An 18,713-nucleotide genomic window follows, 5' to 3' on the forward strand; every position below is an offset into this window, starting at 1 on the left:
CCACTCTCAGCACAGCAGAGCAGCCACTAACCCTCGCCACCTTTACCAAAAGAGTCTTACGTGCTGCGTTCAGCCTCACAGCCTGACTTTGCAGACTCCTGCAGGATCCGAGTGCTGCCGGGAAAGAGGGGATTCGCAGGGAACCTCGCGCAGGAAGCATTTACAGCAATGGGGGTATGGAGACACGGCGGCTGACAGCTGCTGTGTGGCTCTTACACTATAGCGGGCAACTAGGAGGATAGCGGTTAGAGCTGCTGCCTTTGGGTGCAAAGGTTGCAGGTTTGAATCCCACCTCTAGCTGTAGTACCCTCGAGCAAGGTACTTACCCTAAATTGCTCCAGTGATATTACCCAGCTGTATAATGGGCAAATAATTGCAAGTGGCTTAATACTATAGGTCACTTTGGGGAAAAGTGTCAGCTAAATGTTATTACATGTAAATGGCCATAGGAAATCGAAGGGACCGTACGTGGGCGGTCCGAGCGCCACAATGCGACAGTTACGAAAGAACTCGACGTTCAGAGGAACAATCATAAAAATGTCCAAAATGCTAATCCGTTGCCCAAGAAGACAGACTTTGAGCCAAAGCATGTAAATCTCATTACAAGTGACACAGTGCAGCTCAGGGCCTCCACATTAGTTCATAAATGCATAAATAAAGAGAGAGATGGAAAGGGGAGAAACAAGGGACTTTTGAGGTAAACAGGATTATTTCATTGTAAAATTTGCCTTTGTTGGGATAATTTTAATTCGCGGTCAATTTTATATCGCACCTGGGTAGCGATTCTGATTTACACAGGCGGTGGTACTCCCAAAGGGCGCGGGGATTATGTTTTATCTGTTTCTACAATTGACCATAACGCATGACGGTGGGATGATGGAGAACAGCCGCGTTCCTCTTTGATCGCATCGTTTTTGAAGTTTGTGTTTTCGAAAAGACGTTTTCGAGTCCGAGATAGAGATGCCCTCGCTGGAGCCCGGACGCAGAGCAGGAGTGTGCGCGCGATCCTAGCGTGGATGTAATGGAGGGTGTGTGTCAACAGGTGGCAGCACCGGGCAGCGGTAATGCCCGTAATGCCAGTTACCTTCCTCGCGCTCTTGGCTCCATCCTGCGAGCTCGGACTCGCCCTCCGGAGGGAGCCGGGTTCCGTACCCGAGCTCTTCTGACCCGGCTTTCCTCGCTCTCCCTCCGCAGACTTTGGTCAAGCTGAACCCGAAGCTGCAACCCACGGTCGACCTGATCCGGGACAACAGGTCCAAGTGGGAAGAGCTCCACAGAGAGCGCCAGCTCAGCCGGGACGGCGTCCTGAGCGACGGCGGCGGCGGCGGGGCCCCCCCGGCCCCAGAGAACACGAGCTAGCTCCTCCGAGCCCAACCTTCCGGGCTTCTCCTCCCGGCCTCTCGCCCTCTCGGCTTCTTTGCCAGAATCTGCAGCCTTGAGCAACAGGTTGTGCTGTGCATGCAGAGTTTGTAGCGCTCTGCTCTTAGCTTTCGCTGCCCTCCTCCTCTCCTCGGGGCGGGCGTCCGCTTGGCCACGCGTTAGTCAGGACAGATGTAGGTTTCTGCCTTCCTGCCAAGACCTTTTGCATGGGACTCAGGGGCGCCTTGTAGATAGAGACCGCGGCGGTGCCAGAGGTCCCCGCGCTGACCGAGGGAGGGCCGACACGCGGCGCCACGCGAGAGGGACGGCTGGCCGGATGGCCGGACGCCTCCGCAACCGCATTTGTCATCCTGTCAAGCCGTGGTGTTGCGGAGCGAGACGGGCTAACAGACGGGGTGTCGCTAGTGGGTGTCCTGCGCGTTTCGCCAGCGTGACCCCCGGGACGCACCCATCCCACGCTTCCCGGCAGCCCTCCGGGTCAGGACCGGCAACTCTTTTCTACTGTACATATACGTACTCTATGTGTTTTATAGCGGCCGCACTCAACGGCGGACATCTCACACGAGTTAGTGCTACGGCTTTGCGACGCGTTAGCGAGACCCCCGGCCTGCGGTCGGGCAGGGAAAAGGCACGACATCCTCCCCTCCCTCGGCATCTCCGCACACGGGCCGGACGCAGCGCGCCATGTTTATGAGCGCACGCCAATACGACATTCCGTCGCGGCGTTGGCTCCCGTCCCCCGCCTCATCCAAATTCGCTTAACGTACATTGGCGCCCGTCCACGTGACGGCCAACACAATTTCAAGAAACAGCGGCGTCAAAGGCCCACCGCCGCTCATTGGTTAGTATGGAGAAATAAGTGCCGTAAAGTAATTGGAACATCGAGACTGCTGTACTGCACGCCGGTGCTACAGTAAAAACAGAAAGTTTCTGAGAAACACGCAGCAAACGTACTGAACGCCAGCGTTTCGGCCGTTTAGAAGGTTTTCATTTTCAAAGACTCGCAAGAACGGATGATTCGGGCCGACATTGTGATTCCAGCAGAGTCGGCGATAACTCGACTCGACGAGGGCTCGGCACGACACTCCTTTAATTCCCCGGAACACGGGCCCATATTAGACGCGCCGACATTAGTCCTGAAATGCAGGAATGACGACGGCGTTAACGACATGGAGGCCGGATCGTTGCACGCTGAGATGCTGTAGGCGTACGCTGATACCTTAATACGGGTGCACTTTAAAGCAAGCAAATTATGGCATAAATTTACCAGACCACTGTCCCCCAGTGCAGTTAAAAACGAAAGACAGCCCTGATGTGAAAGGTGATTACTACGGCGTTTTTACATACTGCTAAATAAATACACGTCTTTAATTCCTAATGTCACGAGAGACCAGTGAGCAACATAGACATATTTGGAATTTATTATGGATGATATTTCATCATTGTAGACTTGAGGCACCTGCAGTTCATGTACCAGGCAGAAGAAAATTAACTGTTCCAGCACTATACATCCGGTTTGTAAAACTGGACCATTGCGCAGCGAGGACATCCGTCCGTCGTTTTGTCATTAACTGATGATGCATGGATTGCGAAGCATAGCGAGTTAAGTATCGAATAAACCGTCTCCGTACTCTCTTTTTCGGTTGTGACCTACGGTACGAACGCTTTCGCATTAAAAGGGGCAAAATATTTTCAGGTTCCTGCTTCTATTTGTTTGGCCGCGATCGGCGTCGGCGTTTTATCAGTTTGCACCTTGGCATGATATTTGTAAATGGCCAGTGTTTTTGTTAAGTTTGTCAAAATAAATCTGCTGCAAATCACCCTTTGTCCCCCCCCTCCCCATCTATTTTTATAAAGTGGTGGAATTTTATTCATAATTCCACAACTTTTCTTATGGTGTGTGTGGGTACACTCTCCTGTTGCTACACCGCCCCCGTGTGGACAAACATATTACTGAACTCCCGCACTGCCATGTACTACAGTACATTACCCTGTACATTACATTTACCTTGACATTTAGTCATGTAGCAGAGGCTTTTCTCCAAAGCGACGTACATCTCGGAGGAAGAAAACACAAAAAGTGCATCACATCAACATTTGGATGCAAACACGTGATTCTAGAATAGTCACTACAGTACATTACCCGTTATTATCCTGTCCTGCATCAGTGAGTACTGACAATAATTCATTATTTGATACAATTTCACCATTAAAATGTCCATTTTAAAGTAGCTTCCACTTGTCTGTAATATTTGTACGTGTGCTTGGAGGCAAGCACAGAGATTAAACCAGTACTCAAAGGATCCAGGTTCAATTCCTGCCTCCTGCTGTAGAACCCTTGAGCCAGGTGCTGTTAATCAATACGGTATAATAAAGTGTGCAAATCTATTTTTATTTATTCATTTGTATACTTGTGTAGGTACACATATTCAAACACGTATTCACATAACTATGAAACATAATTGCAAACACTGTGTCCACGGTGCTGCTTCCCAATGACTCGCACTCAACTCCAGGTGTTCCCATTATGAATTTCCCAGTTTATGTTGCATCCACACCCAATGACCGTTAACATGCTGTGGGGAAAAAACCTACACAAAAACAGCACAAAGTAGTTGATTTAAACTTTTTTATTGCACCAATGTCATTGACAAAATGTACTTCAGTGTTAATAGAGACCATAACAAAATGACACAGGTGACACGGTGATGTCAAACTCTCCATCATTAGGCTTTATGTGTTAAAAGCTTGAAACTCATCAGAAAATGGCCAGAGGGGGCTAGAGCCCCTCCCATTTCCTTCACTGAAGTTCCGCAGAGGCAAAAATTGCCCGGGAATTCGGGGAGGGAGACGCTTGCGGAGATGGAGGAGAAGACACACCGAGAGACACGACCCACTCTGAGCAACTAAGGCAACCTAATTAAATCCGTCGGTGGAGGAGTGCGGTTAGCGGAGGGACTCGAACCATGGCCGGACCGACGGCGCCGGCCGCATTGCGCTTGCGGTTCAGGGTCCGCGAACACGAACTGTCCCGTTGACCGAGAGCTCAAACCCGAGTGCGCCTGCATTGGTTCATCGAGGCAACCGTACATGTTAACGCTGTAAGAAATTAAACGGTAAAATAAGTGGCGTAAAGGTCGAAGCGCACAAATCCTGACGAAAATCCACTAAGTTCAGTCACTGCTAGAAAAGTGTGTGTGTTGACCTTCGAAAACTGTTTTCCGGCAAGGGATACACAGAGTTTACACCAAGTCACACAGAACAATAACGAGAGCTTTCGAAACATATTAATTTGGGCTTTTTGCACGTGTGAATTAAAGAAATACAACATAAACATGATCTTTATTACCCTACTTGCTTACGCTTGTACGTACGTACACAAGTAAATACTAATAGGATCCCGTTTCAGTGCTTGTTTGATCATATATAATGTCCATAAAGCACATACACGTGTGGCATTTTGTTGAGGTTGTGGTTATAGGCGCATCGGAGACTCGGGGTCTTTGTACAAACGCGTGCTGCAACGACTGGGGTTGGGGGGGGGGGGGGGTGTGTTCACGTGTTCCATGTGCAAATGAAATGTACACGCTTTGAAATGACAGCGGACGAAATGACGACGCTCGCAGGCGAAAAATGCGCGCGCCTGGAATCGAGGGAGGATGCGCGGCGTCTTCACAACGTGCACGCCGAAGCGTGCGAGGGAGGTCGGCGTTCAAGCTGAGTCGGAACACACCGAATGTGGCCCAAAACCCAAAAAGAAATAAAAATAAGGAAATACAGAAAAACTGCAAAGATAGCGGGTAGGATAGGACCCCGACAAGAGTCAGCAAGACCCTGCTTGAGAAACAGGTGGTTTAGCACAAGCGTAAACGGCGGTGAAACCGAAGGGCTCGCGACGCGCCGAAGAGAAAGGGCCGAAGACAGCTCAAGGTTTTACGTCGTTTAAAGCCTTCCGCTCGTCCGGAGTCTGGTGCGGTAAAAGTGCGCAGCCCTCACTGCAACAGGCAAAGGGACGACAGGCAGCGGGAAAGGCCGAAGTGGTGCTGGACAGGGAGGAAGGGGTGGGGGGGTTGGCTGGGGAAAGGGGCGATATACAGAACAAGGGCATGCATGACACAACAGCAGGGGATAGGAGGAATAGGAGGAAGATGAAAGCCAGAGCTACACACAGAAGCAATGATAGAAGCCGCAGCAGGTGGGGAAGCAGGGACACGGAGAAGCGCAACAAATGGACATAGTAAACACCCTTTGTGTGAAGCACGCGTTGAAGAGAGCGCGGACCGCACGCTTCACTCTGCTCGCCTGCGGTAACGTTAAGTGCGCGGTTAAAAAGTCCCGCGGTAATGAGGACGTACGGTTTCCTTGTGGCGACAGGTTGAGGAAGCTGCTGACGGGACAAGAAGCGGTTAGAAGAAAGAAGGCGCTCGAGACAAACGTTCGGGGTCCTAGGAGGCGTGGCCTACGGGTCGGGGGCGGGGTCACTCGCCATAACAGACCGCCCCTGTGCAGGCCTGGGAGTACCCGCCACCCGCCCTCAACCGATGCCTCCTTTCCAACTAAGTGAGCAAACATCCCCAGGAATGCAGTCAGAGATGGGGTTGGGGGGGGGGGGGTTGGGCAGGGGCCAGAGGGAGAAGGTTACAGGAGGTTCCTGCTGCCGAAGATGTTGTCTGGATCCACATACTCCTTCACAGACTTGAGCATCCCGATGCCCACATCGGAGATGGATTCCGGCATCCAGTGCTTCCGGAGCTTTCCCACTGGAAAGGAGGAGGGGGGGTGGGGGGGTGGGCAGGGGACAGGGGGTAAGAAAAGAAAGAAACAATGTGAAAAAGCAGAAAAAAGAGGAATGCTCGAGTGTCCCGCGGGCAGCTGGGAGCCAATCAATCTTGCGAGTGTGAGTGAATAAACAGTGGGTGATAAATGCTTTTATTCAGCGAAGAGAAATGTTTTGCATGGTGTGATTTATGGAGCCCAGCAGACTATCAAACTCATTAGGTCCCTCAAGCTCCCGGGGGGGTTGGGGGGGACTGCCACTGCCCGCCACGACGGAGAGTCGCCCGTCTCGCTCCCGGGCTGAGCCGAGGGGGGCGGGGGGCGCAGAGCTGCTCGCGGTTCCCACAGAGGGCACTGCCCACTGCTGCACACTGCTACTCAGGGCCACCTCCCCCCGGTGGTCCCAGCCCTGCGGCTGCAACCCCCGGAACCTAGAGCCGGGGCGCAAGCAGGCGGCGCCATACCGTGCTGCTCAGAGTCCCGTGTCCCAGAGTGCACGCACACACTTGCCAGCTGTCTCCAGGCATTGGCACCCCCATCACCGCACGCGCCAAGCTGCCCAGGCCTGCGGTTACGCTGCTCTCCACACACCAACTCCTCGGTTAAGACCGTGTGCGACTTTCCTCATTCGGTCACTTCGGCTGAAATCCTTCCCTGTGTGTCACAACTCAGCTGCAGAGTTTAGTTGTGGTGCATGTTCTCCCCATGGCTTCCTTGGGTGCTCTGGTTTCCTCCCACAGCCCAAAAACATGTGTTTCAGGTGAACTGCAGACTAAACTGCCTGCTGCACATCTAGCTTTTTAAGTCCCCTTCCATGAAGGTGTCAGCTAGTTATACTAGTCGATAGTTCTAGCGAGTCACCCTGCGTGCAGTCCGAAGAGACACTACAGTGGAAAAGTTGCATTTTTTTTGGCTCCACTCAAAGCGCCGCGAATGACGGCCCCTCCCCACTGGAAACGCGTGTTCTCGTGTTAAGCGTGGAAAGCCGACATCACCGAGGACATTAAACATCATCCGTCCTGCTTACCGTCCGTCGCCTTTCCCAGCTCTAGTTAAAACAAACCAGGGATGAAGATCGACATGCGCTCCGTGGCGGAACCTCGACGTCACGGCAAACACCAAGACGGAGACGCGGCGCTCCGAGTAGCCATCCTTCGCACACAAGAACTTAAACTATCCTATCAGCGCACTGAGGATGAAAAAGAAAGATGTTCTAAAATAACAGTGAAAACAAGTGCGGAGTTTGGGGTTGGACCCCTGCGCCGCGCTGGAAAGAGGCCCAAGTGCCTTGTGGGTAAGAGGAGCGGTGAGTAAGCAGGGTGTCATTGCAGAGGCAGCGCGGAGAATGGGGTCCCCTCACAGGAACGGAAACGCACCATTAGGCTCCTGTCGAACACGGGACCCGCACAGGGTGTCACGGCACGAGCGTACCGGTACCGGGTACCGGTGCCGGGGGACCGACACGTCCCTCCCAGCCGTCCCCGTGAAACGGCACACGAGTAAAGGACAGCAAACCGACAACCTGCGTCCAAGGAAACGAATGCGACATGTTAAAATATTCCTACGGAGCCCTTCGTGGGCGAGCCGCTTGGCACCGCGCTCATTACACCTCCCCACGTCCAACCCTACACCGCCGACCCCCACTTGAGCTCGGCATCAATCCACATTACTGCGACAGCCATAAAAAGCCGCTGTAAATTCATATTGGCTGATGTTGGTAGCAACTTGTCTGTTTTAGGGTTGGGAGCGCGCCGCTACCGGGGGAAACGGTAAGTGTGTGAAGGGTCACTCCGCAGCGAGAGCAAAGTGAAAAATCGCGAGCGCAAAGCTGGACGAGGAGACGCGCCGGTGGCCAACAGGGGGCGACATTCACCAGGTCTATAAATCCCAGTCTGCCGGGGGACAACGAAGGGGGTGGGGAGACGGGGAACGAGAAGCCGAAGCAGAGTCTCGCATCACGCACGCTCCGAGAGTGCACAGACACTCCGGAACACTCTGGGGTGCGTAGGCACTGAGTTTGAGGCCAACGGAACAGACAAGCAGGGTGTGTATGCGGGCCGCCGCACCAGAGGAAGGCCGTGTTCGCTATACTCCGATGTCACAGTGCCACGACCCGACCGCTCCTCCATTCTCAGAGATAGGACGGGAGGAAGAAGCGGGACAGCTGATTGGTCCGTGGAGAGCGGTGACGGCCCTGACCGTTGCACCGGGATTGGCCTGGAGAGCGGCGAGGCCACAGGGCGCAAGTGACCCCGGCGGGACCCTTTGGGGAGGGGGAGGACACCCACGACTCCAAATGTTCTGGATCTCCCAGCACATGCTGCTCCCCCCGACACACACACCACACCCCACATCCCCCCCCGACCGCGCAAGGAGGGAGAAAACAGAAGGTGCTGGGAGTGCATCATTACCTCTGTCACAGTGATAATTTACACATCCATCTTGTCACTCTCCCCCCGTCTCCCTGCGATCGCAATAAATCTAGTGGGGCTTTGACCAGGCAGATGAAACCTCCACACAGACGCATGCGCCACCTTCCTAATGGAAAGGAAAAGTTTTGCTTCCTCCCCCCGTGCAAAAAAACTGCTGTGAACGGAACATCACCGAACACACACACACACGCGAGAGAGAGAGAGAGAGAGAGAGAGAGAGAGAGAGAGAGAGAGAGAGAGAGAGAGAGAGAGAGAGAGAGAGAGAGAGAGAGAGAAACACCAGTGTCTGCAAGCTGTCTACAGCGGTCCAACCCTGAATTTTTCCCAAAGTTGGGGGGGGGGAAAAATGAAGAGATGTCACAAAATCTACTTTATGAAGTTATTTAAGTTGCTTTTGAACTGCGTAGCAGTTGCTGAAGATCTTGGTGGAGCTCAACAGGGATGCTCTCAAAGGGGGGGGGGGTCAGAGAGGAGAGGGATGCCCACCCCCCTGTGCAGCAAGACACACTCACAAATGTGGGAAACAAAGAATGGAACAAACTAAAGGGAGTAAAAAAGAGCACGGGGCTCCTTCTTACTCCAATATGACAGGAGTGGTATCAAAGTGAAAAGGGCAGAGTGTGAGTGTGCATGCCTGCTCATGCCTGCGCTGACCTCCCCGATGCATGACACTGTCACCTACTCTCAAAGACCACCACAGTGCTGTTGCTGGCCGATGAGCACACTGGGTGGCTCAGGACCGTGGATCTTCCATGGTCAGACACAGACACAACGTTTACCCCCCACCAGGTAAACAATTCTTGAGTTCCACTACCACACTGTGACACTGTACCCCCCTTTCTATCCCTACAAAACCTCATGTCGATTATTCTGAGTTTCAATTATTCTAGCGGAACCCCAGTAACAGGGGCAGCAGGTGGCGCCGCAGTTAGAGCCCTCGTCTTCTGAGGGTAACTGGTTCTAATCCCATTGTTGACCCTGCGCTGATAGAGTAAGAAAACCCTGCTGTCTTAACAGGGTAAATCGTGGTGATTAACATTTTAAAGTTCCATTAGACAAAGATGACAGCTAAATATATAAATATTAATTAGTATTATTATTATCGCTACTACTACTACAGTTTTTGTAATTTGCCAAAGTAATTTGGAGAGATGATGTGGGATAAAACACTGGGGGTATTTCTGATCTGCCCAAATACCTTTACTTTTCACGAGACACACAATCACAGCGTTTCATTTTCAATAAAATGGAGACTGTGAGCATCATCGCTGGGAGAACTTTCTACTGTTCGTCAGTGTTTCGGTGGTGCTGTGGGAGTGGGGTTGGGGGGGCGGCAGGGGGCAGGTTCACCCGGCAGCAGCGGCGCCCGGTGTAAACATAGGTTAAAAATAATTTATACTTCCTGCAGTGCCCCCCCACCTCGCCACCTCAGACTACATCTGTTTTGTGTGATACACGGAGCCGAGCGAAAGCGGCCCCATCCGTCACGGCGGCGGCGTGGGCCGACACGGCGGCCTGTCCGCTCCCAGATAGCGCGGTCCGCCGTGATTAATCACAATTACACCGCGCCTTGCTCGCGGGAGCCGCATCGCCACCCCACCTTCCCCGCCGCGACGCCTCCGGGGGGGTGGGGGAGGAGAGGGCGCCACCCGGAGGTCAGCGAGCGGCACGCGAAAGGGCAGCCCCGCTGATTTGGATCCTTTTTATTAGCAGTCTTTTAATTTTCAAGCTGACCCCTCCTCGATAACAAAGCGCGATTTAATATCCCGACTGACTCATCGCGTGGCGTTTTTGAAAGACAAGATTAATAGCCTCAAATGATGTATGAAAACAGTGAGGCGGATGGCAATATAGATAAGGTAGCCATTTGGTGTAGACCTGATAGGGTGGAGGAGCCCCCCCCCCCCCAACACTCCCGCCATGTTTCATTTAGTCTGTGGCGATGGGAACAAAGAGCAGCTGCAGGACTATTTGTCTACCCTTCCCTGCCCAACACCCCTCCCCCACCCCCGAGACCTCGCTTCACACACGAGAAGGAAGTCACGAGACCGAGGGACTGAAACACACACCCCAGCGGAGGAACTGCTGTCCAGAACGCACAACTGCTCCGCTCGCTTCGGTATGACTTGGACTCGAGAACACACGCTGTGTGACGTTATGCTTGAAGGTCCCCGGATGGCGCCGGTGAGCAGGTCCCACGGGGCAGAGCTGGAAGGGCGCTGCTCAGGACATAGGCACACGTCTCCGTGCACGAGATCTGATCGGGGCTCCGATCCACAGCATGAGAGGCTCCGAAGTGTCAAAACACCCCCACTAAACCCCACACACACATAAACACACACACAGGTGAGTGAAACGTACCTCCGTGGTGATGCGAGAGGCTCCCTCCATTGGCGAGGATCTCCTCCCTGGCGGCATGCTGCCAACAGAGGGACAGAAAGCTCCGGTGAGACATGTCAGTCACTGAGCATCCCCCCCCCCCCAAAGGGAAGGGCACCTTAAAGCGACACTCGCAGTGTTTTCACATGCTGTCACCCAGTGCCAGTCAATGCCTGTGTGTGTTACATTTACTTTACTTAAACTTACTCACTTAGCAGAGACTTTTCTCCAAAGCAACTTCCAATGAACTCTATGTAGTGTTATGAGCCCACACACCTTATTCACCGTGGTGACTTACACTGCTAGATACACTACTTACACTAGGTCACTCATTCACACATCAGTGGAACACACACACACACTCTCTCTCTGTCACTCACACACTATGGTGGAACCTGAACAGCATGTCTTTGGAGTGTGGGAGGAAACCAGAGCACCCAGAGGAAACCCACGCCGACACGGGGAGAACATGCAAGCTCCACACAGGCCGAGTAGGGATCGAACCCACGTCCTCTTGTACCACCCAGGCACTGTAAGACAGCAGCGCTACTCGCTGTGCCACCATGCCGCCCCACCTGTTACACCTGTTCTGTGTGTGTTACATTTATTCATTTAGTCCAAAAGCAACTTACAATGACTTAAACAGCAACATAATGTTACTAGAGCAATTCAGGGTAAGTACCTTGCTCAGGGGTACTACAGCTGGACTTGGGTCCAAAGGCCGCAGCTGTAACCACCGTGCTACCAGCGGCCGAGTAAACACAGTAAACGCCTCAAGAGCGAGCGGCACAGCTGCGACGATCGGTGCTGGGCGCCGAGCCCTGACCCACCTCCACTCGTCCGTAAATGTTCACCGGATCCGCGAGCCCTCTGTAGTTAAAGGCAAAGTAGAAGTACACACAGGCACCGGCGTCGTAGGTCTGAGTCACCCTGCAAAGGACACATTGGAAGTGAGGACCGACATCCGCGGGACCATCCATCAATTACCAACAACCACCTGTGGTCCGGAGCCCTCGTGGGCGAGAAAGGGACCGAACGGAGGACAAGCTGTCGCAGCGCGTCAGAGCTGAGGACAAACGCACCGCATTTTTTCTTTCGTCTTAATTTAATCACGGTATTTGCCCGTTTTTTCACCGTGCACTTGCCGATCGGTCCCCACAGAAGCCACAGGGGCTACGAAGAGGCCCATCGCACGGCCGTGTCGGACACATCGCTTCCTGTTAACAACAGGGTCCCGATGCCGCCGCCGCCGCCGCCGCCTCCTCTCCCCCCCGCAGACCGCGCACCGTACCCTCCCGACCCCGGTCCCGGGGACGTTCAGACAAACGCGGGGGTGGCCCGCCGGCTCCGTCACATTCAATCACGTCACATTATCGGGCCATTAAAGGGCCATCAGCGGGAGGCTTTTACTGGATTAGCAGAGCGGCTCGTTCAATCATTCGCCAAGCAGGCCTGACATTCTCGGCGGGCTTCGCCCTTCCAGTCACTCAGCCGTCTCCGCACATCGCAGCGGACGCGGACGCATTAAAGGGGCGCGCTGCCACCGTCCGAAGGCTGCGTGACGCGTACAGGACCTGAAAAGTTCAAGCGTTTCATTTACTTTTCATTTATTTCAGCTCAAAGCGCTTCCTTTCCGTTTTCTCGTTCTCCCGGATGATGCATTACAGGACAAAGACGTCGATGTCGGTCCCACGCGCAAAATCATTTGATGAGAAAATAGAGCCGACGCTCTCCTTCATCCCTGTGGTGGACTGGCACCCTGGGCTCCCGGGATAGGTTCCTGACCACTGCGACCCCGATTCAGAGAAGCAATTAACGTTAGCGAGCAACTTTCCTTTATGCTACTTCCACGCTTAGGTTCAATATGTGGCCTGGAAAAGATGAACAAATAGGATTTTCAGGACTTGTCACACGAGCGGTTCCACCTGCTGGAAACCAGTCACGTTCACAAAGCCTTCGTTTGCTTAACTGGTTACGTCGGGAAATGGGCCGCCACGTCTTCCCAGCTCTTCTGCAGAGATGTGCTCCAGATCTCTGCGGTCCAGCGCCTCCCTCGCTCGCTCGCTCGCCCACGCCGCTCCCCCTACTCACCCGCCATCATCCCTGACCACGACGGCCTTCGCAGAGGTCAAGCAGCCCAATCAATCTTACGCGATCACCGGCACAGAAGGGAAATGAAGCGCCACGTAGCGATCGGTTTAATCTGTGAGCAGGAGCACCGGTGCCCCGCGATATCTCTGGCGGCCAGGTCACAGGGAAAAAGGGGCAAACGTGCCGACAGTTCTGGCTGCGCTTCTGGACCTCCACTGAACTATGGCGTGGATGGAGAAAAGCGGATTGGCAAGAATATTAAAAAGTGGAGCAGGGACCCGGGGGTGGCCTCAGGACGCATCATATTTAACAGGAGTGCGGAACGAAGGAAGTGAGCTGTGGGCCAACAGCACCTGCTCCCACCTTAGGGTTAGGGTGAGAGAGAGAGACACACACACACACCTGCATGTGGCGAGGGGAGGAAACTGGACACCTCTCTCTCTGCATTCTCGCACGATCCTCTCTTTGACGTTCCTGCACAGATCCAGAACCCTAGGTAGAACACAAGAGAGCACCAGGTGAGAGAAACCCAAAAGTGTATCTGCTTTTGGAATCCAGCTGGAGGAACGTGTGAGAGCGGTTAAACACTGCGGGGGGGGGGGGAGGATCTGCAACTCAGAACACCAGTGCCTCTGCCATCATGTCAGTGTGACGATGAGTGTCAAGTGTGTTGGTGTGCCTGTGTGCCTGTGTGTGTGTGTGTGTGAGAGATACTTCCTGCTGGATTATCAGGAGAAGAAGAAAGAAGTTATTTACCCATTTATACAACTGGGTAATTTTACTGGAGTGACTGGAGGTAAGTACCTTGCTCAAGGGTACCACATCTGGAGGTGGGATTTGAACCTGGGTCGGGTCCAAAGTCAGCAGCTCTAACCGCTACACTACCAGTTGTCCCGTGGTATCATGTCCTAGGCCTTTCATTGGGGGGGGGCGGTTATATCAGGCCTCCTCCTGGGACTTGAACCTGCAACCTTCAGGTGACAGATCTCAGTCTGTATGTACTGCCCTGGGAGGAGACCAGCAAGTCTCCTGTTTCTCCTGAGATGCCCCCCCTCCCAAGTGAGACGTGAAAGCTGCAGAAGTCGCTACTCTCCATGACTGATAGGAGACGGGTGACGAGGCTGGGGGCACCGGACGCGAACAACTCCGTTTTACTCCATTTCGCAACAGTCATGAGCCGCATGACCACTGCCATTACCTGTCCCAAGGTACTGATGTCTCAAAGGACTCTCCAATCACATAGTAGTCCATCCCCAAGTCCTGTGGAAAGAGAGCAGGGGAGCGAGTGTGAGAGGCACCAGCAGCCGCGATGAGCCGACGGACTCGGTCATCCCTGGAGGCGTTCAAAGGGAACGGACGTTGCACCCCAAACAATGCCACGTAATTAATGCTTCTCCTACAGAAAGCGACGTGAGGCGGGGCATTCCTCAACCTGAGCGTCCCCCGGCAACGCGTCCAAACCAACACCCTGACGCCCTCTCAGGTTCGCGTTCCACATCAGCCTTTGTGTGTCAATCTGGCCCGTCTCTCCCAGATGAAAGGCCCGTCCCATGCCCCCATGCCCCCCTTCCTCCCTCCAGCTCGAGAAAAAGGGGCTCCGTGCGACACCCTGGGCGGGCGGGCAACCCACCCGGAGGTACGCGATGACAAAGGTCAGCATGTATCCTCTCTGCCCATTGTCCTCCCCTGCTGCCAGGCCCCTGGAAACACACAGAGGGGTTAATATTTAACAGTTCTTTTACCTTCTTTTACCTTAATTTGAGAGCTGTCCACTGCTCCAGCACCTCCCTAGGGGCCACCCCTGCGGAGAAACACCCCCCCCCAGCAAGCATACACACAGGTCGCAGGCCCATCCATCAGAGCAGGCCCCCCGGGCACTGGACAGTGATCATGTTTTCATTTACCAACTAATCACACCTGGAAAAATTCATTAGAGAAACTCTTAATTGATTCGCCCTTTTTTTTTTATTCCCAGTCAAACAAAAATCGTTCGTGATGGGGGGGGGGGAAGAAATGCGCAAATCAATCAGCCTGATAGGGAACAATAAATCTAAAAAGATGCACATTAAAATTGCAACAGTGCAGTAAAGCCGAGTCTCCCTTGCGGTTCAGTCCTTACAGCGAACGCAACGGGGCTTCAATTTATTTACCAGCTAAATGGTGTGTAAGTGCACTGTGCACTGACTGCTTCAATCTATCAGCATTACATTAACAGGCCTAAATAAACGATGTATTTACAACACGCACATATGCAGACATTATTATATCCAAAAGATAATTTAAACAAACAATACGCCCTATACTGAACCTGACAAATTAATATTATTAAACCAAAAAAAGGTGAAAAATGGGGGGGGGGGGAAACAATGAAACCAGACAACTATATAACTACGTGAATGAAAAATAATGAGAAATAAGGAGCACGGCGCGTGTCCGCTGATGTGAAATGGTGCAGGGCAGCGTTCTCCGTCGGCGCGGAAACCCTGCGGCTTCACCGCCGGCGCGGTTTCGCACACGGCGCGTCGCCGCCGCAGCCTCACGCGCACACACCCCCTATATCGGACTGCAGGTTCACCCAGTCGCCCAGCAATTTGTCTGCAAGGTCACCGAGATTCTGTACAAAATGACAAACATACGTTCGCACCCTTGTAAATGTTTTTTTATTGATCCGATAGCGCGCGGACGTGATCGCGTGTGCCAATAAGGACACGGGGCGCTATCTCCCTCACGCCAGGTCGCCCGCCCTGACAGCGCCACGACTGGATCTCTCCTTGGCTTTAACAGATAACTTCTTCCCAGCAGACTGCCCATCAATCAGCCTCACAATCAATGGGAACGGGCAAGGCACAACCAGCCCTCCATTACTCACCAACGCCCCCCCCCCCGGGGGCGCCAAAGCGCCGCGCGCGAGGGGACGGCCGCAGGTGATCCATCACGCTGCGGTTTAGGCGCAGCCGTCACCCCCCAGTCCCACAAACGCACGGCCGTGGGCGTCGTGAGGCTGTCGCTCACTCGGCCTCCGGCCAATCAAACGACGCAGGGCACTCAAAGCGCTATGAGGAGGCGGAGCTAGGGGCCACGCGCACCGTCAATCATCACTGGTGATGACTGCCTGTGGCATCAGAGTTACCGAGACGCAAACAGCGGCATCCCCTCAGAATGCGAGGTGACTATGGCGTGAGCGGGTGACGTGGGGCCGGGGGGGGGTTGAGGGGCTCACCCGAACTTGGCAGCAATGTCGTACACCTGCTTCTCATGCTGCAGCACCCTCTCACGGTCCCCCTCGAAAAGCAGCGTGGCCACACACAGATGGTGCGGGTCGAACCCTTTGAACTGCGGGAGAGGGCGACAGAGGGGGGGGGGGGGGTCATCGAGCAGTCGTTGACGGGGTACGCCGGCGCCCCCTGGGGAGAGCTGCTCCGGGCACGGCGCCAGCGCGGCCATACCTTGGTGATGTAGAACTTCTTGAGGCCATCCAGAAAGGACGTGAATATGGAAGACACTTGAGGCTTCAGCGCGTGCCCTGGAAAGCAGAGGATCGAAGGTGAGACGCGGGGTCGAGGAGGCGTCGGAGCTCAGCGCCGACGGGCCAAGTGCGCTGCCATCGCAGGAGCTCATTAATACCAGTTTTAGCTCACGTGCGCGAGCTACCTCCCTCTCGGCCGTTTCCTGCGCGTTCTCAGACGGGGCCGCGGTGTCAGATTTATTTGGCCGTTAAACAATGGGAGGAAAATAAATTGCAGCATTTGAATAACTTTACTACTGGCGAGTGGCTGCCAGGGACAGAACCAATAAATTATCCGAGCTCCGGAGGGAAGTTGGGCTGACGCGCCGATATCCGTCTTCCTCACCGGTGCGTTTTGATTTATTCCTAATCGGACAATAAAGCGCCTGTGAACAAGGGAAAATGACGAGCTGGACCAGATGTGAAAGTTATCAATCACGGCGAAAAAGTAATCAGCAACTCCGTGGAGGTTTAACACTTCATTTCTTCCCCTGCATCTATTAAAGGCTCTTTGCTTGTTTTCTTTCTTAATTATTTCCATTCAGTTCACTTTTTAATTTTTTTTTTTTTTAAAAAAAAAAAAAAACACTAAAAGGGCCTCTGCACCCTTTGGGCAAATTAATCTTGTGCTAAAATATCCCTGCTTTTTTTATATGGTTATAGCAATTCTTTATTTTTACTATCAGAACGGCGACTTCTAGATTTTAGGGAGGCGGAAAGCGGCAATCGGAGACGGAACTGTAGAAGTACGGGAGCGTGCCGACCGTTCGGCGCATTAAAAATCAAGAAGTGTGAACAAAATACACTAACTGTGTCGATCCTGCGGCGTTTGTCGTGTAAAAGGGAGAGGATTCGACCCTAAAGGGAGGCTAACGGGGCAGTGCACGTGCTTCTCTGTGTCTGTGTGTGAGAGAGAGAAATGGGAGCTGGATGTCAGGAAAGCCGGATGACGACTTCGGTGGACCATGACATCCGGCCCAGTCCTGCAGAAAAATTAAACATATATTAATAGACGAGTCCTCCGGCGACTGACATGGGCGGCCACTCTAAGCGAGGGGTTGCGTACGGACTACGCGACCGCACTGAAACAAACGCGCATCGCCCCCTTTCGGACAGCACCCGTGATGTAGCTGCGGGGAAACTGACGACGTCTCCCGAACAACGTGAGGAACTGAGCGTTTCGACCGCTTCTAAAAACACGGAGCCGCTTCAGCTCTCCCGTTCATTACGGAGCGCAAAAGCGTGACAGTCGGGGCAGATACGAGGCCTAATGAGGTCCCCCGTGACAGAGGCGCTTTCCAAAGCTGCCTAATACTGGCCAGTACGGTACATTGTCTGTTGCAGGGATATAACATAAGCGCAGTTTCAGAATCAACAAATTCTATCGTAAAATTCGTCATTTGGCTTCAGTCGACTCCTCTGCTCTCTGGTTCGGGAGACTTTGACCTTGTGTCGAAAGCAAAGGAAGCGGGTAGTTGAGGTGAAGGCGTGCTGTCACGTACGCTGTCCCTTCATCATAGGGGACCTCAGCATAAACACCCATCCCTTCATTTTCAATAACCGCTGGTCCCGATCAGGGTCGCGGGGGTCCAGAGCCTATCCCGAACCACTGGCCACAAGGCAGAAGGAAAAGGGTGGTATGCCATGAATGGGACGCCAGCCTATCGCAGGGCAGCCACACACACTCATGCAATCTAACATCTCCATTCCACCTGAACTGCGTGTCTTTGGACTATGGTAGGAAACCAGAGCACCTGAAGGAAACCCACAAGAGAACATGCAAACTCCACACAGACCGAGCTGGATTTGAACCCACATCCAAAGCCACAGCCCAGGAGCTGCGAGGCACCACATCCACCAACCGAGCCACCCGCTTCGATCATCCGGCATCGAGACTTTGATTTGCGGTTGCACGGACCCCCGTTTGCGTCCCGAAACAACACTTTGGCGCCACGAAGCCGATACTCCGGCAAAATCCTCGTGACGTTGGCCTGGATGACACCGTGGCGACAAGGCTGCGGCACAGAAGAAGGGACGAAGGACGGCGCCAACGCATTAGGCTCTTTCAGTTCACGCACGTGATGAATGAGTCTTTAGAGACCAATCAAACCGTTATAGAGTTTTGACTTTATGAACATAAGGCCCACAAT

General features: G+C 53.4%; 2 protein-coding genes across 2 annotated transcripts in view; one reads left to right on the forward strand and one right to left on the reverse strand.

Moving 5' to 3' along the window:
- The window catches only part of pde11a (phosphodiesterase 11a), a 41,083-nt gene extending 37,874 nt beyond the window's left edge, over positions 1-3,209 (forward strand). Inside the window, exon 20 of the mRNA XM_029247152.1 lies at positions 1,195-3,209. Within this exon, the coding sequence (XP_029102985.1) occupies positions 1,195-1,359 (165 nt within the window). The 3' untranslated portion in view covers positions 1,360-3,209. The remainder of the gene's footprint in view (positions 1-1,194) is intronic.
- A 786-nt stretch (positions 3,210-3,995) lies between these two features.
- Positions 3,996-18,713, reverse strand: part of LOC108920255 (alkyldihydroxyacetonephosphate synthase, peroxisomal-like) — a 37,758-nt gene continuing 23,040 nt past the window's right edge. Inside the window, exons 13-20 of the mRNA XM_029247154.1 lie at positions 16,505-16,581; positions 16,279-16,391; positions 14,689-14,758; positions 14,257-14,318; positions 13,461-13,550; positions 11,798-11,897; positions 10,950-11,007; positions 3,996-6,140 (exon numbers count right to left, since the gene is read on the reverse strand). Of these exons, the coding sequence (XP_029102987.1) occupies positions 6,019-6,140; positions 10,950-11,007; positions 11,798-11,897; positions 13,461-13,550; positions 14,257-14,318; positions 14,689-14,758; positions 16,279-16,391; positions 16,505-16,581 (692 nt within the window). The 3' untranslated portion in view covers positions 3,996-6,018. The remainder of the gene's footprint in view (positions 6,141-10,949; positions 11,008-11,797; positions 11,898-13,460; positions 13,551-14,256; positions 14,319-14,688; positions 14,759-16,278; positions 16,392-16,504; positions 16,582-18,713) is intronic.

This window comes from Scleropages formosus, chromosome 21 (genome assembly GCF_900964775.1).
Source record: "Scleropages formosus chromosome 21, fSclFor1.1, whole genome shotgun sequence".
Classification (NCBI taxonomy): Eukaryota; Metazoa; Chordata; class Actinopteri; order Osteoglossiformes; family Osteoglossidae; genus Scleropages; species Scleropages formosus.